General features: G+C 34.1%; 2 protein-coding genes across 33 annotated transcripts in view; one reads left to right on the plus strand and one right to left on the minus strand.

Moving 5' to 3' along the window:
* The window catches only part of LOC147842591 (uncharacterized), a 496,599-nt gene that overhangs the window by 476,436 nt on the left and 3,417 nt on the right, over positions 1-16,746 (plus strand). The window contains exons 1-11 of one of the 7 annotated variants that reach the window (XM_087264377.1): positions 11,698-11,906; positions 12,082-12,175; positions 12,678-12,742; positions 13,292-13,385; positions 13,581-13,727; positions 13,802-13,929; positions 14,004-14,140; positions 15,330-15,423; positions 15,504-15,839; positions 15,932-16,109; positions 16,325-16,452. In XM_087264377.1, the coding sequence (XP_087120503.1) occupies positions 12,722-12,742; positions 13,292-13,385; positions 13,581-13,727; positions 13,802-13,929; positions 14,004-14,140; positions 15,330-15,423; positions 15,504-15,839; positions 15,932-16,109; positions 16,325-16,452 (1,263 nt within the window). In that variant the 5' untranslated portion in view covers positions 11,698-11,906; positions 12,082-12,175; positions 12,678-12,721. Of the gene's footprint in view, positions 1-11,697; positions 11,907-12,081; positions 12,176-12,446; positions 12,743-13,291; positions 13,386-13,580; positions 13,728-13,801; positions 13,930-14,003; positions 14,141-15,329; positions 15,424-15,503; positions 15,840-15,931; positions 16,110-16,324; positions 16,453-16,746 lie in introns of those variants that run through there. The other 6 variants (XM_087264375.1, XM_087264376.1, XM_087264379.1 and 3 more) reach the window with 6 other exon arrangements.
* Positions 1-16,746, minus strand: part of fibcd1a (fibrinogen C domain containing 1a) — a 384,824-nt gene that overhangs the window by 197,863 nt on the left and 170,215 nt on the right. The gene's annotated exons all lie outside the window — the stretch shown is intronic.

Genomic DNA, 16,746 nt, shown 5'->3' on the forward strand with positions numbered 1-16,746 from the left:
AGCATCCATTTAAAAAATGACATGCAGCCATACGTACTTCTGGCTACATAATTCAAGATCTCCAGAAATGTATATAGGGCTACGTTTTCAGAATGAGCCTTTGTTGCATTTTCAGATCATTTTTGCCACTAATTATATAATGATTATATAACAGCATTACAATGCAAATAACCATAAACACTTTAAAATATGTATCATTCTTAAGGTTATTTAGATTCTATAATTTTATGACAAAAAGGTTAATGTCTTATTATATATACTATTAAATGTCCTATTAAGTAAATGTCCAAATATAAAGTGAGGTAGACTATAATGGCCCGTTTCCACTGAGTGGTATGGTGCGAGTTGGTATGCTTTTATGGCCGGCTCCACTGTCAAAAGCACCAAAAAACCAACTGTATCGTACCACACAATTAAGTGCTTCTAACATCAGATCCTTTCAGAAACAGACAAATGTGAGAGTGAAGTGCGAAAAAAAAGTAGAAGCCAGAAAAAACGAAGAAGCAAATGATTCTTTCAGCAACCTAAAACACAAACAAAATGTCATGTTTAATTATTCTTATCGCCTTTTGAACTATTATAAACTTGGAATGACAGAATTACTTTTTAACAAGATGTAAATTCAGCTGGTGAAGATTAAAGATGAGAGGTTTGTACTGACTATATATGTTTCTTATCATTTATGAACCCAAATAAGGCTAAAATGTATGTTTTGAGTATTTTGTATTTGTAATTGTTAACATTTCAGATTGTATTTATAATTTTCTATAATTTCTTTATTTTATAATTGCAGACAGTAAACTATTTTGCATAATCATTGATCTGCAGCTATAATCAAATCCTGTTCATAGAAAAGTTAATTAGATAATTAAATTCATACATACGTATGTATGTACATAAAGCATTTGTTTAGTAAGAAGTGTTTCTTATATGATGAGGGAACTTTAAGCAAGAATGACATTGACTGCAACTTTCTGTCGAACACCAAGCCTACCAAAAGAGTACCATTGGTACTGAACATTATTGTACCATACTGTACCACTCAGTTTGTAAATAAATATTGCAACTGCAAAAATTATTAAGTTCATCTCCAAGTATTGCACAATAAGTCTATATTTTGATTATTGTGACAGGCCTACTTAGAATATTTGTCCTGTTTTTAGTCCAACTATCTACATTTCTTTTTTTTTTATTTCTAGGCCCACTGGCAAATAATTGTACTTATCTTAAGGAAAAATTCTTCATTTTGACTTTTTTCTTCTGAAACAAAACAGTATTTTTACTTGATCTAAGAATTTTGTTGATATTTGGACTAGAAATGAGACCAAGCAAAGTAAGAAAAGCTTTTTTTTGCATTGATATTATTTAAGTTCTGTACCTCAATACTGTAAACTTCCCAGAAAAGCATCACTATTCAAACCATCTTATAAAACTGTATTCATATCGCAATATTTATCGTAGAAAAAAAAAAATTATCGCAATGTCAGATTTTTCCAATATCGTGCAGCCCTAATCCTGCACATTTAAAATCAGCTTTTGTTTCCACAGGCGATAAGCAAAGAAGTGCCCGCCTTTAGCACTTGCTTTACACGATTATCTTTCCTCTAATACACTGGACTAATAGGCTTTGTGGCTATAATTTTCACACTCCCAAGCCCATAATAACACAACAAATGCCACTCTGTACTTATTCCAGCACATGCAACTGTTTGTTGTATTGCATAATGCGCTTTAATTCTATGTCATTTTGTATTTATCTTATGTGTCATAATATCATATTTCATACTCTGCTCGTTCCTCTTTATCATGCTTTTCTTGGAAGTATAAAGAAGAAATACATTTGCAGTTATATACTGATAATGAACATCCTGAAGCCATCAATGCTGCTGAAAGTCATTATGAATATATGAATATATGCTATATATGCTCTTTCTACGCATAATCAAAATTAACACACAAGACAAATGGCAGTTATGAAAGCATCTGTTCATTGCAATGAAGGTTTGCATACACATGGCGGTTCATTGGCATCATCAAATAAAGTACTGACACTGTTATGATCGTTTGTTTAAAAAGTATATATGAGACTATAGGCTATATAGATTTGGCTTTGTAAGCCAATGGTAGATGTGCAAATATTCAATAATACATACAATAAATTGTGTTATAACATTGTGTGTATAGGGTTCCCAAACTTTTCAGCCTGCGACCCCCAAAATAACAAGTCACAAAAAGAAATAAATAAAATCAAAAGGCTGATGCATTTGCATGTTGTTGTTTTTTATGTTTATTTTTAGCATGTTAATAATGTTACTATTAACTACTACCGTTTTGTTCTTCAGTAGGTTATAGATAAAATACAGTCATTCTAATAGTTTAAAAAAATTGAATTAGATTTTTAGAAATCCCCAAGCAACCCTCCTTCATTGTCTCGCGACCTCCACTTTAGGAACCAATTGTTTAATCAACAGGTAGCTCCAGTCATTTTTATTACATGTTGCATCCCAATTCACTTACTTCTACTTCGTTTACTTCATCTAGACCAGGGGTTTTCAAAGTGTGAGGCGCGCCTCCCCTGGGGGGCGCCAGAGCATGTCAGGGGAGGCGCGGGAAAAAATATTATATAATAAAAATATAATTAAGTTTAATTATTATATGTATTTTTATTATATTTAAACGTTTTAATTAAACAAAGCTAAAAAAAAAATAATACGTCAAAAATAAGAAAACCTTTTTTACCCAGAAGGCCATAGCTGTGAATTCGCTTCTGTTTGGCAAGCCCGTCAATACAGGTATATGCCTGCTAATACATCGATTTCTGAGACCCCCCGATTCAAAGCCTTCAAGTTCAGGGCTTAAACCCAAAAGACGACGATATGATGATCAGTATTTGAGTTTAGGATTTACGTGGACCGGACTAGCTGATGAACCACGACCTTCATGTGTGGTTTGTCAATATATTTTGGCTAATGACAGCATGAGACCCGCTAAACTTCGACTCTTTTGACTGGGATGGACAGTTCTTGCATCTGTTTTATTCATATTGAACCATCATCCTAGTTTTAAAAACGTTATATTAAAATACTTGTTATTAATCTGTAAATAATTGCACTTTCATGCAAATGATGATAAAAGTGAGTTAACATTCTGACATCTGTCTGTTTCTATATGTGTGTGTGTGTGTATATATATATATATATATATATATATATATATATATATATATATATATATATGTGTGTGTGTGTGTGTGTGTGTGTGTGTGTGTCTGCGTGTGTGTGTTTGGGAGGAGGGGGGCGCCAATGGATAAGTTGTGTCAAAAGGGAGGCCCACTGTCTTAGACTTTGAAAAACCCTGATCTAGACACATCATCCACATTTCTTTCATATTTCATTTCCTAGCATATTGAAGAAGCAGTAGATGGTTAATTTGCCATCCGTGAGACTTTCATGCAGAGAAGTTTCCCAAGGTGTTTTTTTTTTTTGGGATTTTGCATTCAGAAGTTAACGGCCAAAATCATCTTTAGAAAAGTTCACTTTGTTTTTGCAGATGATATATAATGTGGAAAATGCGATTTTAATTGTATTTGTCATGTTTGTAGTTCAAACCAAATTTAAGTACAACACACAATGTACTCTTTTGTCATCAATAACCCTATAAAACCAGGCTGGTTATGAAATATAAAGCGGAAAATGCTATTTAAATTGTATCTGCCATGTTTGTAGTTCTAATCACATTTAAGTACAACACACAATGTAATACTTTGTTATCAAATTCCATCTAAAACCAAGCTGGTTGACCAGCTAAAACCTGTTTTAGCTAGTCAACTAGCTTTGTTCTAGAAGGTTTTGGGCCATTATGTCCAGCTTAAACCAGGGTAGTCAAGCTCGTTTTAGTTGGTCATATTTCAGCCTGACCAGCTAACTTCAGGCTGGAAATAACTCGAAATAAGCCTGGAAATGGCAAAAAACTCATCTTAAACCAAGCTGGTTAACCAGCTAAAACTAAAGCTTAGCCTGGTTTAAGCTGTTTTTTATGAGAGTTAAAGAGTTTGACTGGATATGCACTTCAAATGTTTACTGGAAATAGTAGACCATCCAGGTAACATTGACATAGTAATTTTAACAAACTATGATTTTAGACATACAAATTCTATTTTTGAATACTCTTTAGGACAGATAGTATATCAATTGGGATGCAGCAACATTTCAAAATAACTGTGACAGTTGCCAGAGCCTTTATTCATCTCTGTAATCTCAAAGACAATATATTTCATATAGAGTTGAAGTCAAAATTATTAACCTCCTGTGAATTTATTTTTTATTTTTATTTTTTTTAAATATTTCCCAAATGATGTTCAACAGGAATGTTAAAGGTATTTTTCACAGTATTTCCTATAATATTTTTTCTTCTGAAGAAAGTTTAATTTGTTTTATTTCGGCTAGAATAAAAGCAGTTTTTAATTTTTATAAAGGATTTTAAGGTCAACATTATTATAAATGAGCTGATGGAGACCAACTAACATGACAATATAAATAATATATTTGTGAAGAGATAGCTAGTACATGTTACTATGAGCTATAAGATGTGCCCAAATATTGAGCTGCAATGACTAAAATAGTCTTGAACTTGGCAAGTGAACATAAAGCGGGATAATTAATTGCATTATAATTAATTTACATAACAAACAGGTATAAACATTTTTAGCATCTGCAGTTCAATTAACATTAAAAATACTATTTAATTTTTCAACTTTTAGAAAGCCTTTTTCACAATATTCTTGCCCAACATGTCAGACATTGATTGATTCTTTAACACTCTACAACAGGAGTTTTCAATGTGTGAGGCGCGCCTCCCCTGGGGGCCGCCAGAGCATGTCAGGGGAGGCGCGGGAAATAATATTATATAATAAAAATATAATTATTAAGTTTAATTATTATATGTATTTTTTATTATATTTAAACGTTTTAATTAAACAAAGCTAAAAAAAAAAAAAAAACGTCTCAAATAAGAAAACCTTTTTTACCCAGAAGGCCATAACTGTGAATTCGCTTCTATTTGGCAATCCCGCCAATACAGGTATATGCCTGCTAATACAATGGATCGGTTTCTGAGACCCCCCGATTCAAAGCCTTTAAGTTCAGGGCTTAAACCCAAAAGACGACGATATGATGATCAGTATTTGAATTTAGGATTTACGTGGACCAGCTGATGAACCATGACCTTTATGTGTGGTTTGTCAAGATATTTTGGCTAATGACAGCATGAAACCCGCTAAACTTTGACTGTTTTGACTGGGATGGACAGTTCTTGGATCTGTTCTAGTCATATTGAACCATCATCCTTAAAAACGTTATATTAAAATACTTGTTATTACTCTGTAAATAATTGCACTTTCATGCAAATGATGATAAAAGTGAGTTAACAGTCTGACATCTGTCTGTGTCTTTATATATATATATATATACTGTATATATATATATATATATATATATATATATGTGTGTGTGTGTGTGTGTGTGTGTGTGTGTGCCTGCGTGTTTGGGAGGAGGGGGTGCCAATGGATAAGTTGTGTCAAAAGGGAGGCCCACTGTCTTAGACTTTGAAAAACCCTGCTCTACAATAAGGCTCCATTTGTTAGCATTAGGTACTGTAATTTTTTTGCACTAGGTACAGTAATAAAATAACTTTTAAAGTACCATTAATAGAATGTGGTGTTAATTTCTTAGTTATTGATTAATAACTGTTTTATTTAATGGAGCTAATAACTAATACATTTCAGCTATTAAACTGTAGCTGTTACGCAATGACTATATTTAATAACTAGGCGTTTTTAAAGTGATGCTAATTGGCCACCACTAGTGATTATTTTATAATCCTTTTGGCAATTTGATTTGTTTAAAATATATTTTTTTTTCTATAAACATTTATGTACAATGAAGTGATACATATATATTTGTTGTAATTATACCCATATTGCATCTTATGTCATCAATATGATAATATCTTACCAATAAATAATTGATAATATTTTCGCCATCTATAATATTTAATGATAATATACGGCATCAAGAAAATGTAATGCCATTTTTTCCCATGACAAAATGTAAACACAGTATGCCAAGACCATAGTTTTTGTAATTTTCCCCAGTTCTTGTATGGCATATATAGACAAATATAGAATAGTTGTGTAATATTGTTGTGGCCAAGCAGCATACACACACTTTAAGACCAGATGAGTTGTGGTCCTCGCGGGAGATCCAGGTTTGCCTCATGTTCCCCTTCTTCCCTAACTAATTCCCTGTCGCCTCTACTGCCTCTGTCAATAAAAATAGCACTACTGCCCAAAAATAAAAGCTGCAAAAACTGCTGACTCTTGAGGACAACTGGTCAAGCAACATTAGTAACTACGTCCACTGCTCAGGGGAGAGTTATACTGTGTAGCAGAATAGCAGTGCCACTTTGAAGCTGTAATAAGATCTTATAATAAACTCCCGCTTCACGTTAATCCATCCTAAAGGTTTTTACAGACCCCTTTTAAAGCTGCTATTAAATTTCAGTCAATTCTCCAATGAAATACATTAAATACAGATACAACATTTTTGAGCTTGTCTGTTTTCAAACACTTTTGAAGCGGATAGGATTTCACTGACAGGAAACTTACATAAAACCAATCAAAGACGTGTGTGGGCGGAGCTATATCCACGATCACACTGTATTTGCAACAAAACATTCATTAAGTACATAATCAGATTCATAAACACTAATCTATTTTATCATGATTAAAAAAACATACAGTGGACCTGTTTTTTAATGAATGCACTTGTTTGTTCACAAAGACTGCACAGTTTGATTTGATTTCTTTTCTTTTCATTTCAAGATCAGACAAATTAATCATTGCCACTTTCAAAATGGCTGTAAAGGTCATGCACAGTTATATCTGAACAAACATTATTCATTTTAAAATAAAATAAAGCACTTACTTAATACCTATTGTCGTTATCATAGTTTTATTGTTGTTCCAGCCACAAAAAAATAAAAATAAAAAAATTGTAGTGTTTTCTTGGTTATTACCTAAACTAATTCAAATGGCAAATTCACTTTTTTAATCAGGTTGCCTTGCATCTGGTTAAACACATTTAACCATATTGTTTGTTTTATGAAAAGTCACAAACTATCATCAACTGGCCATTATGGGACGTGTTTAAAGTAAGCACACCAAAATAATGCTACATTGTTCCAAAACAGATAATTGTCAACACTAAAGTATTATCCTCACACACGAGCAGTGTGGCAGATGTTTCTACCTACCATTTGTGATTGAGCCACTGAAAACTCATCTAAATACCAGATATAAACTAGCCACAAATGCACAACAAACAAACTATACCAAAGACTTGGTTTGGTATTAAAAACTATTGGGCAAGTGACAAGATGCATGTTTTGACATTGAAATACAGCATGCAAAAGTGAAATGTGTGAGATGTGTTTTAAAACACCTAAACTACCAGTTCTAACTCAATTGTTATACCATATCAGACATGACATATTAATCAAAAATCACAGCCAGGCCAGAAAGCAAACCAAAACAACTGAATTACATTATAATTTGCCAAAACATAGATCACAACTAAAACTGCCATTCAATAATTCATTTTCCTACAGCTTAATCCCTTATTTATCAGGGGTTGCCACAGCAGAATGAACCACCAACAATTCCAACATATGTTTTTGCAGCGGATGCTCTTCCAGCCGCAAACCGATATTGGGAAACTAAATTGTCTAGGATAAGTGTGTGGGCAGTTCTGAGATAAGTATGAGGGCAGTTCAGAGATAAGTGTGGGGGAAGTATTGGGATAAGTGGGAGCAGTTCTGGTATAAGTATGTGAACGGTTCTGGGATAAGTATGAGAGCAGTTCTGGGATAAGTATAAGGGCCGTTCTGGGATACTGTTAATATGGGGGAAGCTCTGGGATAAGTATGAGGGTAGTTCTGGGATAAGTATGGGGGAAGTTCTGGGATAAGTATAGGAGCAGTTCCGGTATAAATATGGGGGCAGTTCTGGGATTAGTATGGGGAAAGTTCTGGGATAAATATAGGGGCAGTTCTGCAGTAAGTATCAGGGAGGTTCTGGGATATATTTGGGGGCAGTTTTGGGATAAGTATGGGGCAGTTCTGGGATAAGTATGATGGTAGGTCGGGACTAAGTATGGGGCAGTTCTGGACTAAGTATGGGGGCAGTTCTGGACTAAGTATTTGGGCAGGTCTGGACTAAAGTACGGGGGAAGTTCTGGACAGTTATAGACTAAGTATAAGGGCAGGCCTGGACTAAGTATGAGGCAGTTCTGGACTAAGAATGGGGGTAGTTCTGGACTAAGTATGAGGCAGTTCTGCACTAAGTATGGGGCAGTTCTGGACTAAGTATGGGGCAGTTCTGGACTAAGTATGGGAGTAGTTCTGGACTAAGGATGGGGGCAGTTCTGGGATAAGTATAGGGGGAGTTCTGGCATAAGTATGGAGAGTTCTGGGTTAGGCATGGCCTAATGGTTAGAAAGTTGGACTTGGGATTCAAAGGTTGCACGTTCGAGTCCCGGTACCAGCAGGGATTGTTGGGGAGAAGAGTGATTATACACTTCAATACGACGGCTGAGTTGTTTCCCTTGAGTAAGGCACTGAACACCCAACTGCACCATGTGTATGTTCAGGGGTGTAAGTTGCTTTGATTAAAGCCTCTGCTAAATGTGTACATGTAATTTCCCATTGAGAAAGTGAGCAAGACACAATTTATTTTCATACAATACTGTATGGCATGCAAAAGCAGTGTAACCTTTTAATGAATTCAACATTGACAGTGTCTGACAATTTACTGTAGCTAAGTTTTGAGTTTGTTGGTTTTTTAACAGTTCCAAACTAACACTACGTCCTAACAATCCATGGCGTGATAAGACTCCAGAGACAATAAATCTGTCCATATACTAGACAGAAAGTGGTTACAAAATTAATTGAGATTTTGTTTTTGAGAAAGCACACCAGAAATATAATTTCCATTTGTTTCCTTTCCTGCTTACCAGTCTAATAGCCTTGTTCATTCAATCATTTATGTGTGATCTAGACAAAATTGAGCATCTTGTACTATTTATAACAGGATCTCTGAAAATGCATCTGAATACCAGGTGATATAAACAAACTATAGCCCAAAAATGTGTTCCAAACAGTTTGCATTGTGTGATAAAAAGATGCATTTTAGCATGAAAAGAATAGATGCAAATGTGGTAAAAGTCAACAATGTCCATGATCTTGCTTATTTTTCTTTCTCTTCCTTATGGTTGACTAAAGATGGATATAACTCTCTTTTAAACAATCTCAAAAGCGAAGAATAAATGTCAAACACAAGATAAATACTGAAAGGTGTGTCTATAGTCCTGAATTAAATGAAGGTGGCTTTTGCAAAATGTCAACAGATCTGACTCGGAGCAAATTAGATTGTTTACTTTACACGTTGTCTGAAAAATCCTTTCTTACTGTTGAAGGTGAAAAGGAAGAGACACGTTGAGGATGATCTGAATGATGTCAGAGGTTAAACTAAATAACATTCGCTCCATCACACTGAAAAAACGATCCGTGACAGTTTGATATACAGACGCCATCTAGGAGGGCCATTGATGGCCTATAATTATACAACTACTCTTAGAGCGAGCCCTTCGCCTGCGGGACTCTATATATCAAAATTCATACGAACCCAAATAGCCCTACAATCCTGTGATGGATATCCAGCACAGATAACAGCAGAGAAGGGAAGGCCATATATCTACAGGGACTTTATAGCATTCACATCCATCCACTGTCAATGTGCTACAACCAAGGCCAGAAGACTTTATTATGCATACAGAGCTTGACGAGGAATAAGGTACGGTTGAAAGAAGAGGATAGGGTTGAAATTCTGATAGCATTTCAGCAACAATACACATATAAACACAAGGACAAAAATAAAAAAGATTAGAAATAAAATGTATTTTATACAATATTTTGTTAATTTAAAACATTTTATTTCTTGATGCAATCATAAAATACCACAAATGCTATTGTGAAGGGAAATAGCTGGCTTTGAAAAGAGATCAAGCATGAGTTTCATCATTAATAGGCTTAAAAACACAAAAACCACAATGAACACCAAAGCACCACTATTACAGTAAGTTACATTGGATGTTTGTTGCTGTTTTACATTTAAGCCACCGATGATTCATTTAAACCCATTCTTTTCCTGGAAGAAATTTAACATCCATTAATGCTATAGGAGTAAACTAGGATAATTGGGCTCATTCTATAAATTAGTTTTATTATTAATACTGACAGAAAAAAGCACACATCATAATAAACACCCTTACAATAGACAGTGAAAGGCTATAGAGTCAAAGATGATTCATTTAGAACTATTTTCTAAAATGCCATAATGCAATAAATGCTAATGATAGGAGAAATAAAAAGTTTCATCATTAATAAGGGCTAAAAAAGCATACTGGCCAGAGGCCACCATTAACACCGGAATACCACAGGGATGGAAAGCGAAGGGGCGTTAATCTTTCAACCAATTAGAAATTATTTTTTTACTTGAATATTTTTTTTTATTTTCACTTTCATATTTTAATTTGAATCAACTAACAGCAAGTTGTTTTTGTTTTCTTTTTTTTTTGTGCTATAATTAATTTCTTAAACCCATTTTTCCAGCTGGTTTAACCCTTATGTACTGTTGGGGATGTTTTATCCACTCTGAGGTGATTTTGTGTCCTAATTTGGCCTTTTCTGTGTTTCAGCAAGCAGAATGATTCTTGAGTGACAAATCTTATTTTGACACATATTTTAAGAAAATTCTTTGAATTAAAAAAAAAAACTCAACGATACACTCTGAGCAAATTAAATACGCTTTTGTTATGTTAGGGATGAAAACATCCACTAAATTAAACTGCTGTAAAAATGCACCAGAAAATATTCTTTTGAATTTTTTTTTTTTTTTGCATAAATCTTTTAATCAACCTCATTCCTGATCAAAACTACTGAATTGTTTTGAAAATGACAGGATTTTAACTTTTTAATTGCCAAATACTTAAATGATGTCACTGATTTGGTCGAAAAAAATATTATTTTTTTATGTCTTTTCAATATAAAAAGTCTTGGACATGTGAACAATTACTAACAACATTTAATTAAATTTTTTTCTCCCTAATTTACTGTTGGTGGTTGTTTTTGCCCTATTGACTTCCATTTAACCACATTTGATGGTGCCTAAATACACAGTCTGTTTTTGTTTACTCCATGTAGTTCTGAGAGCTGAGATGCATATTTTGATTTTGTCAGACACATCAAGGTAGGTGCTAATGGTCTTTTACCTTTTATCAAAGTGGACATGTGTAACAACATTAACTTTGAGCATTGTTTTTGATTATTTTACAGTTGGTGGCTGTTTTTGCCCCATTGACTTAAATTATAACCACACACAGCAAATTGTGAGGTGTTGAATTTCTGGTGTAAGCTCATGTAGTGTTTTAGTGTTAAAATCTAAGTGTACATATACTGTTTTTAACGCTGATGTGGGTTAAATTGTGACTTTAACAGTGTGTATTATTGGTGTTGCCTTTCCATACTCCTCATCGGTGTTAATTGAACATACGGGAACTTGAGGTGACTGAGTCAATACGGTCCGCATTTGACGATAAACTTTTCATTAATGGCTGCTCCTGCTGGACAGTTTCCTGCCGGAAACTTGACATAAAAGCAATCGAAAGACACGCGAGTCGGAATTTTTACATTTTAGAATTAAGAAGCCGGTTTAGCAACTTTAAAATCCGGGATTGTGGGACTATACCCGTGAACCATTACAGCATCAGCCACACAAAGCCATAGGTGTTGAGGTACGTCATTTTCCTCCTTTAATAGCACAAACATCAGTTTTTTTTTTATTTGTAATGTTATATATACGCCTGGGCTACTTGTTAATTACACAAATTGTCCTAAATACTTTTGTAAAACCTTAATGTCACGAATCATTTTAAATGATTTTTGGCGCGGGATTCTACACCACTTCAGTGTATATTTTACATACAGGACCCCCTCGTGAGTCATCAACACGGAGCGGAGCGATGGCAGCAGCACGTTTTCCGCTCATTTAATGCCAAAACAGGTGAGTTGTTTTGTACGTGTTATCGAAATTATAACGTAGTAATTTTATTTGAACAAAGAGAGTATTGCAGAGTGTAACGTTACGCTTTCTGCCTTTAACGTTACTGCGAATGCCTCATAAAATGTCACTCATAAATTTAGTTTTAGACAGCTTTCCTATCTTTACACATGCTTAAAATCTAAATTTTTACCGTCTGTTTATTCGTTTGTGCGTAAATGGTATGGGTATGTTGTTGAAACTTATTTTAAATGTGATTGAATCAACCAATGCAATCCAATTTATTATTTAACGTCGCAAATTATGTGCTATTGAGCATTTTACACATGGTACACGATGTCTGTAAGTGATTCTGATTGGGAATGTGGAGAATGAATTCGTATCCTTACATGTATACCGTTAACAGCATTTCTTTTACGTTTGCCGTCAGCTAGTGCGTATAATTTTGAAAGATTTTAAGGCGGGTTAATGTACACTGATTTAGTGTTCCTTTTTTCAAACGGAGACTCGACGCCTTGCGTGTCACGCTGGAAAAATAACGAACTATGCATGAAGCAAGTAGAATCAAAAGTAAGTTTTTCCTTACCATTTTTGCTTGAAAACAAAATCATTAGCTTAACTTTAAGTTATACCGTTTTACATTAAGGATAGCAATTTAGTGTATGACGTCTGCTGCTGTGGTAAATGTTTTATTAATACTGCAAATGTTACTGATAATATATTCTAATATTCGTTTTATCATCTTTCTCCTGGAAAAGTCTAATGTTACTATTTACTAATATTATTTTTCATCGACGTTTGAAGGAAAAATGTACTAACCAGTCAATGTTTTTTTTATATTTCGAGTTAAAATCCTGCACTAAGACCGGTTTTGTGCAAAGATTTGAATCTAATGTTTTTCTTACTTGTCCAACTATTGCAAGAATCCACATAATGTTAAACTCTCCATATTGTGGAAAGTTGGATGTCTACTTTTACATGTCGTTAAAGAAATGTGGTAAACCAGACTTAGAATTTTGAAGAACATTGATATTTATTTATGTAAATGTTTTTCTTTTTTTGTTTGTTAGTGTTTATTACCCAAACTCTATTATAATCATATCCTTTATTTCTAACCAGATGATCAACAGAATGCTGTTTAAAGTACAGTATCAAGCTCGTAAGAGATACATGAAGCTTCCAGTATTGGAATATGATGCCCTTATACGGGAAGGTAAGTTCTCATACAATTTTTTTTGATACCTGGCATTTTTTTTGTTTTTTGGCTAATGTCTCTATATATTAGTTTAGCCTAAAACACGTTTAGAAACAGATATTATGAAACAACTGATGGAAAATTGTAATTTATTTAAATATTTGTTTTTCTATTCACCTAATTATATTATTTATTTTATGCCATTTTGTGTAGTCAAGGAGAAATTTGGTATATCTCCAGATCATACCATTTATTTGGCAGACGAGACCGGAACTGAAGTGGATGAAGATGTTTTTGCTGATATTATGGAACAAAAGCCTGACACACTTTGGACAATTGTTGATTCTATGGCTACAGAAGGTTTGCAAGGCTGCAAATGCAAATATGTGTGTTTTAAATAGTTATGTATTTGTAACATTTCATTTTCTTGTTAGATTCTACTGCCCCACCACCCTCTCAATTTTCAAGTGAAATGAAAACGGTGTCACCAACAGACAGCTGTGTTTCTGTTCTCTCAACAAAAAGACCTCGAACTGACGACCAATTTACTGAGGCCAAGGAGGTAGATTACATGATTAAAACCTATATAAATGTTGCCTTATGACATGATTTGATCAATTTATCTTTGTTTTTAAGCTTGTAAAAGATGTATTGGGGAAAAAAAGTGCAGGGGAGAAGATTTTTCAGGAGTACAGAGCAACTGGGAAAATCACAGATTCTACAAGGCGAATTCTTGTGAATGCTGTAGTTGGAGACATGATTGAAAAACATGGGTAAAGTATATAAATATAAGCTGTTTTTACAATGCATTGTCATCCCAATTAAAGGGATAGTTCACCCAAAACTGAAAATTTTGTCATCATTTACTCACCATTTACTTGTTTTTTTTCTTTCTGCTGAACACAAAAGAAGATATTTGAATAATGTTGTAAATATGTAATCATTTTCCCACTGATGGGTTGCAGCTAGAAGGGCATCCGCTGCGTAAAACATATGCTGGATAATTTGGTGGTTCATTCCGCTGTGGCGACACCAGATTAATAAAGGGGCTAAGCCGAAAAGAAAATGAATGAATGAACATGTAACCATTGATTGTGCTAAGGTAATCAATGGTTACAGAGTTCTAAAAGAATTTATTAAAACCACTAATTTGTGTTCACTAGAAAAAATAAACTCAATGGTTTCAAAGAACTTGAGGATGAGTAAATAGAGGAAATCTAAATTTTGGGGGACCCATCCCTTTTTAACAGACTTGAACATTCAAATCAAAATCTTTGAACTGTCTAGAAACTTGAGTCCAATTTTGCATATTAAATGGACATTTAAACTAAAACTGAAAATTTACTTGCTATTTGCTCACCCTTAAATAGTTTCAGACCCTTATGGCTTTCTTTATTCAGTTGAACACAAAATAAGAAATTTTGAAGAAAGCTGAAAACTTGTAACCATTGACTTTGTTAGTAGCAAATGCAAATACTATGGAAGTGAATGGTTACAGGTTTTCAACTTTCTTCAAATTATCTTTTTGTGTTCATAAAAAAAGTCTAGCAGGTTCGATAGAAGTAAAGTCTGGGTAAATGATTGTTAATATGTGGGGTATAAATGAAAATCGGTTGTACAAAGTGTGTTACCTTGTGCAGCAAAACTGTTGCATCACTTCACTACCTCATCATGGGATAGTAAAGTGTGCATATGTGCATTTCAGAATCTTTGTGACGGTAATTTATCTAAATACTTCTCACTCAGTGTCCTATTAATACTTTGTTTTTGGAAATGGTACTCTGCTTACATACTGTTTCATATGGTAGTATGTGTACTATGTGAGTTTGTACACAGCATAAGTTTGTATTGCTTGTTAAAGATTAAACTCTGCAGAAGCAGCACCCATGTTCTAGTTATTTGTTTTAATAAAGTACACAGTTTAATACATATTACACACTATAATTTTATTTATCTTCGTAGGAACATTCCACCAAAAGAAATAAGAATTAAATATGCTGTTGGAATAGTGACTCTGTTCCCCTCCCTCAAAGATCCCTACTCCAAAAGAGGCTATGTGAGTTGTTGTTTATTTTCCCTAAAAAAATAAATAGTGTCTTTTTAATTTAACTAAAACATCTTGTTTTTTTATTGCAGGAACATTTTTATGATCCAGAAGGTAACTCTGGATACATAGCCTGGAGACTGAAAACGGTTCAGCGCAACAGTCAAGTCAGTAGGACCAGCATTCCACAAGGCATCTCTGAGAGGAGGGGCCCTATCACTAAAAGAGCGTTTTTGACAACGGAGATACAGCTAGAGGGAGATAGCTGCCAGGAAGCCATTTCATTTCTAAAACACTGTTCTGATCTGGAGCAAGTGGCTGCAAAGATGAAATCTACTTTCCAGTATCGCCAGGAACTGATCCGCAATCCTGAAAAGTCGTCATCTGTTTTCAATATATTCCCTAGGTTTCTTGACACAAAAGGCCTGGTATGTGCTGCACCAACTGATGGTGGTTTAAAATGGATTTTAATCTGCTGATGTGACATGACATTTCTGTTTTAATCTATATAAAACATTAGGTGCTTCAAGACTTTGAGTTGCTGTTTGGAGTAGAGACTTCAGCAAAGCTTCTGGAGAAGTGGGGATCTTCTCTTAAACACAAAGTAATTGGAGAAGCCAAAACCCTGACCCAGTCATTTCATCTGAGTCGTCTGATCGAGTCTGCAGAGCAATGTGAAAGCAGTCAAGAAGTTACAGGTAGTTATTTATGTATCGCAATAATTGTGTGTTTCTTTTATGGCTTTTAGGCTTTATTATAAGTAATTTTAAGTCATACACATAGATTATCTTGATTTAATTCATGTAGATTGAAACAATTATGGGCCATGGTGTTTTCTGAAAGGATGTGATTAATCATATGCATTTGTTTTAAAAATAATGGGCCATGATGTTTTCCTTTTCTTGACTTTTAGAGTGGGACAGTGACATGTCTTCACTGTTGTTGCTTCTCTATCTCCTTCCACCACCTTCAAGTGGAAAGAAGAATATTGTAAAGATCAGTGTCCAAGAAGCATTAAACCACATAGTAAGGTTCCACAAGGTATGCTTTGTGTTTGGGTCGGACTAATTAGTGTTCCAAATGTTCTAAGATGCAAGTTAACAATGGATATTAACTTAAATAGTGGTAAATGATTGCAAAAAATAAAATAATTTAATAAACTAGGCACATTTTGCAATGACTAGTGCTGCACTGACCATGAATTTTCATGAACCATATGATTTGCGTTGTTTTTTTTTTTTTTTTTAAATAGCATAAAATAGTCTTGCATAACAATAATGTTGTTTATCACAATATATTGTACAACAAAAATTTGAATTTGTGACAGGCCTACTG

This window comes from Danio rerio, chromosome 8 (genome assembly GCF_052040795.2).
Source record: "Danio rerio strain M-AB ecotype USA chromosome 8, GRCz13ab, whole genome shotgun sequence".
In the NCBI taxonomy this organism is placed as follows: domain Eukaryota; kingdom Metazoa; phylum Chordata; class Actinopteri; order Cypriniformes; family Danionidae; genus Danio; species Danio rerio.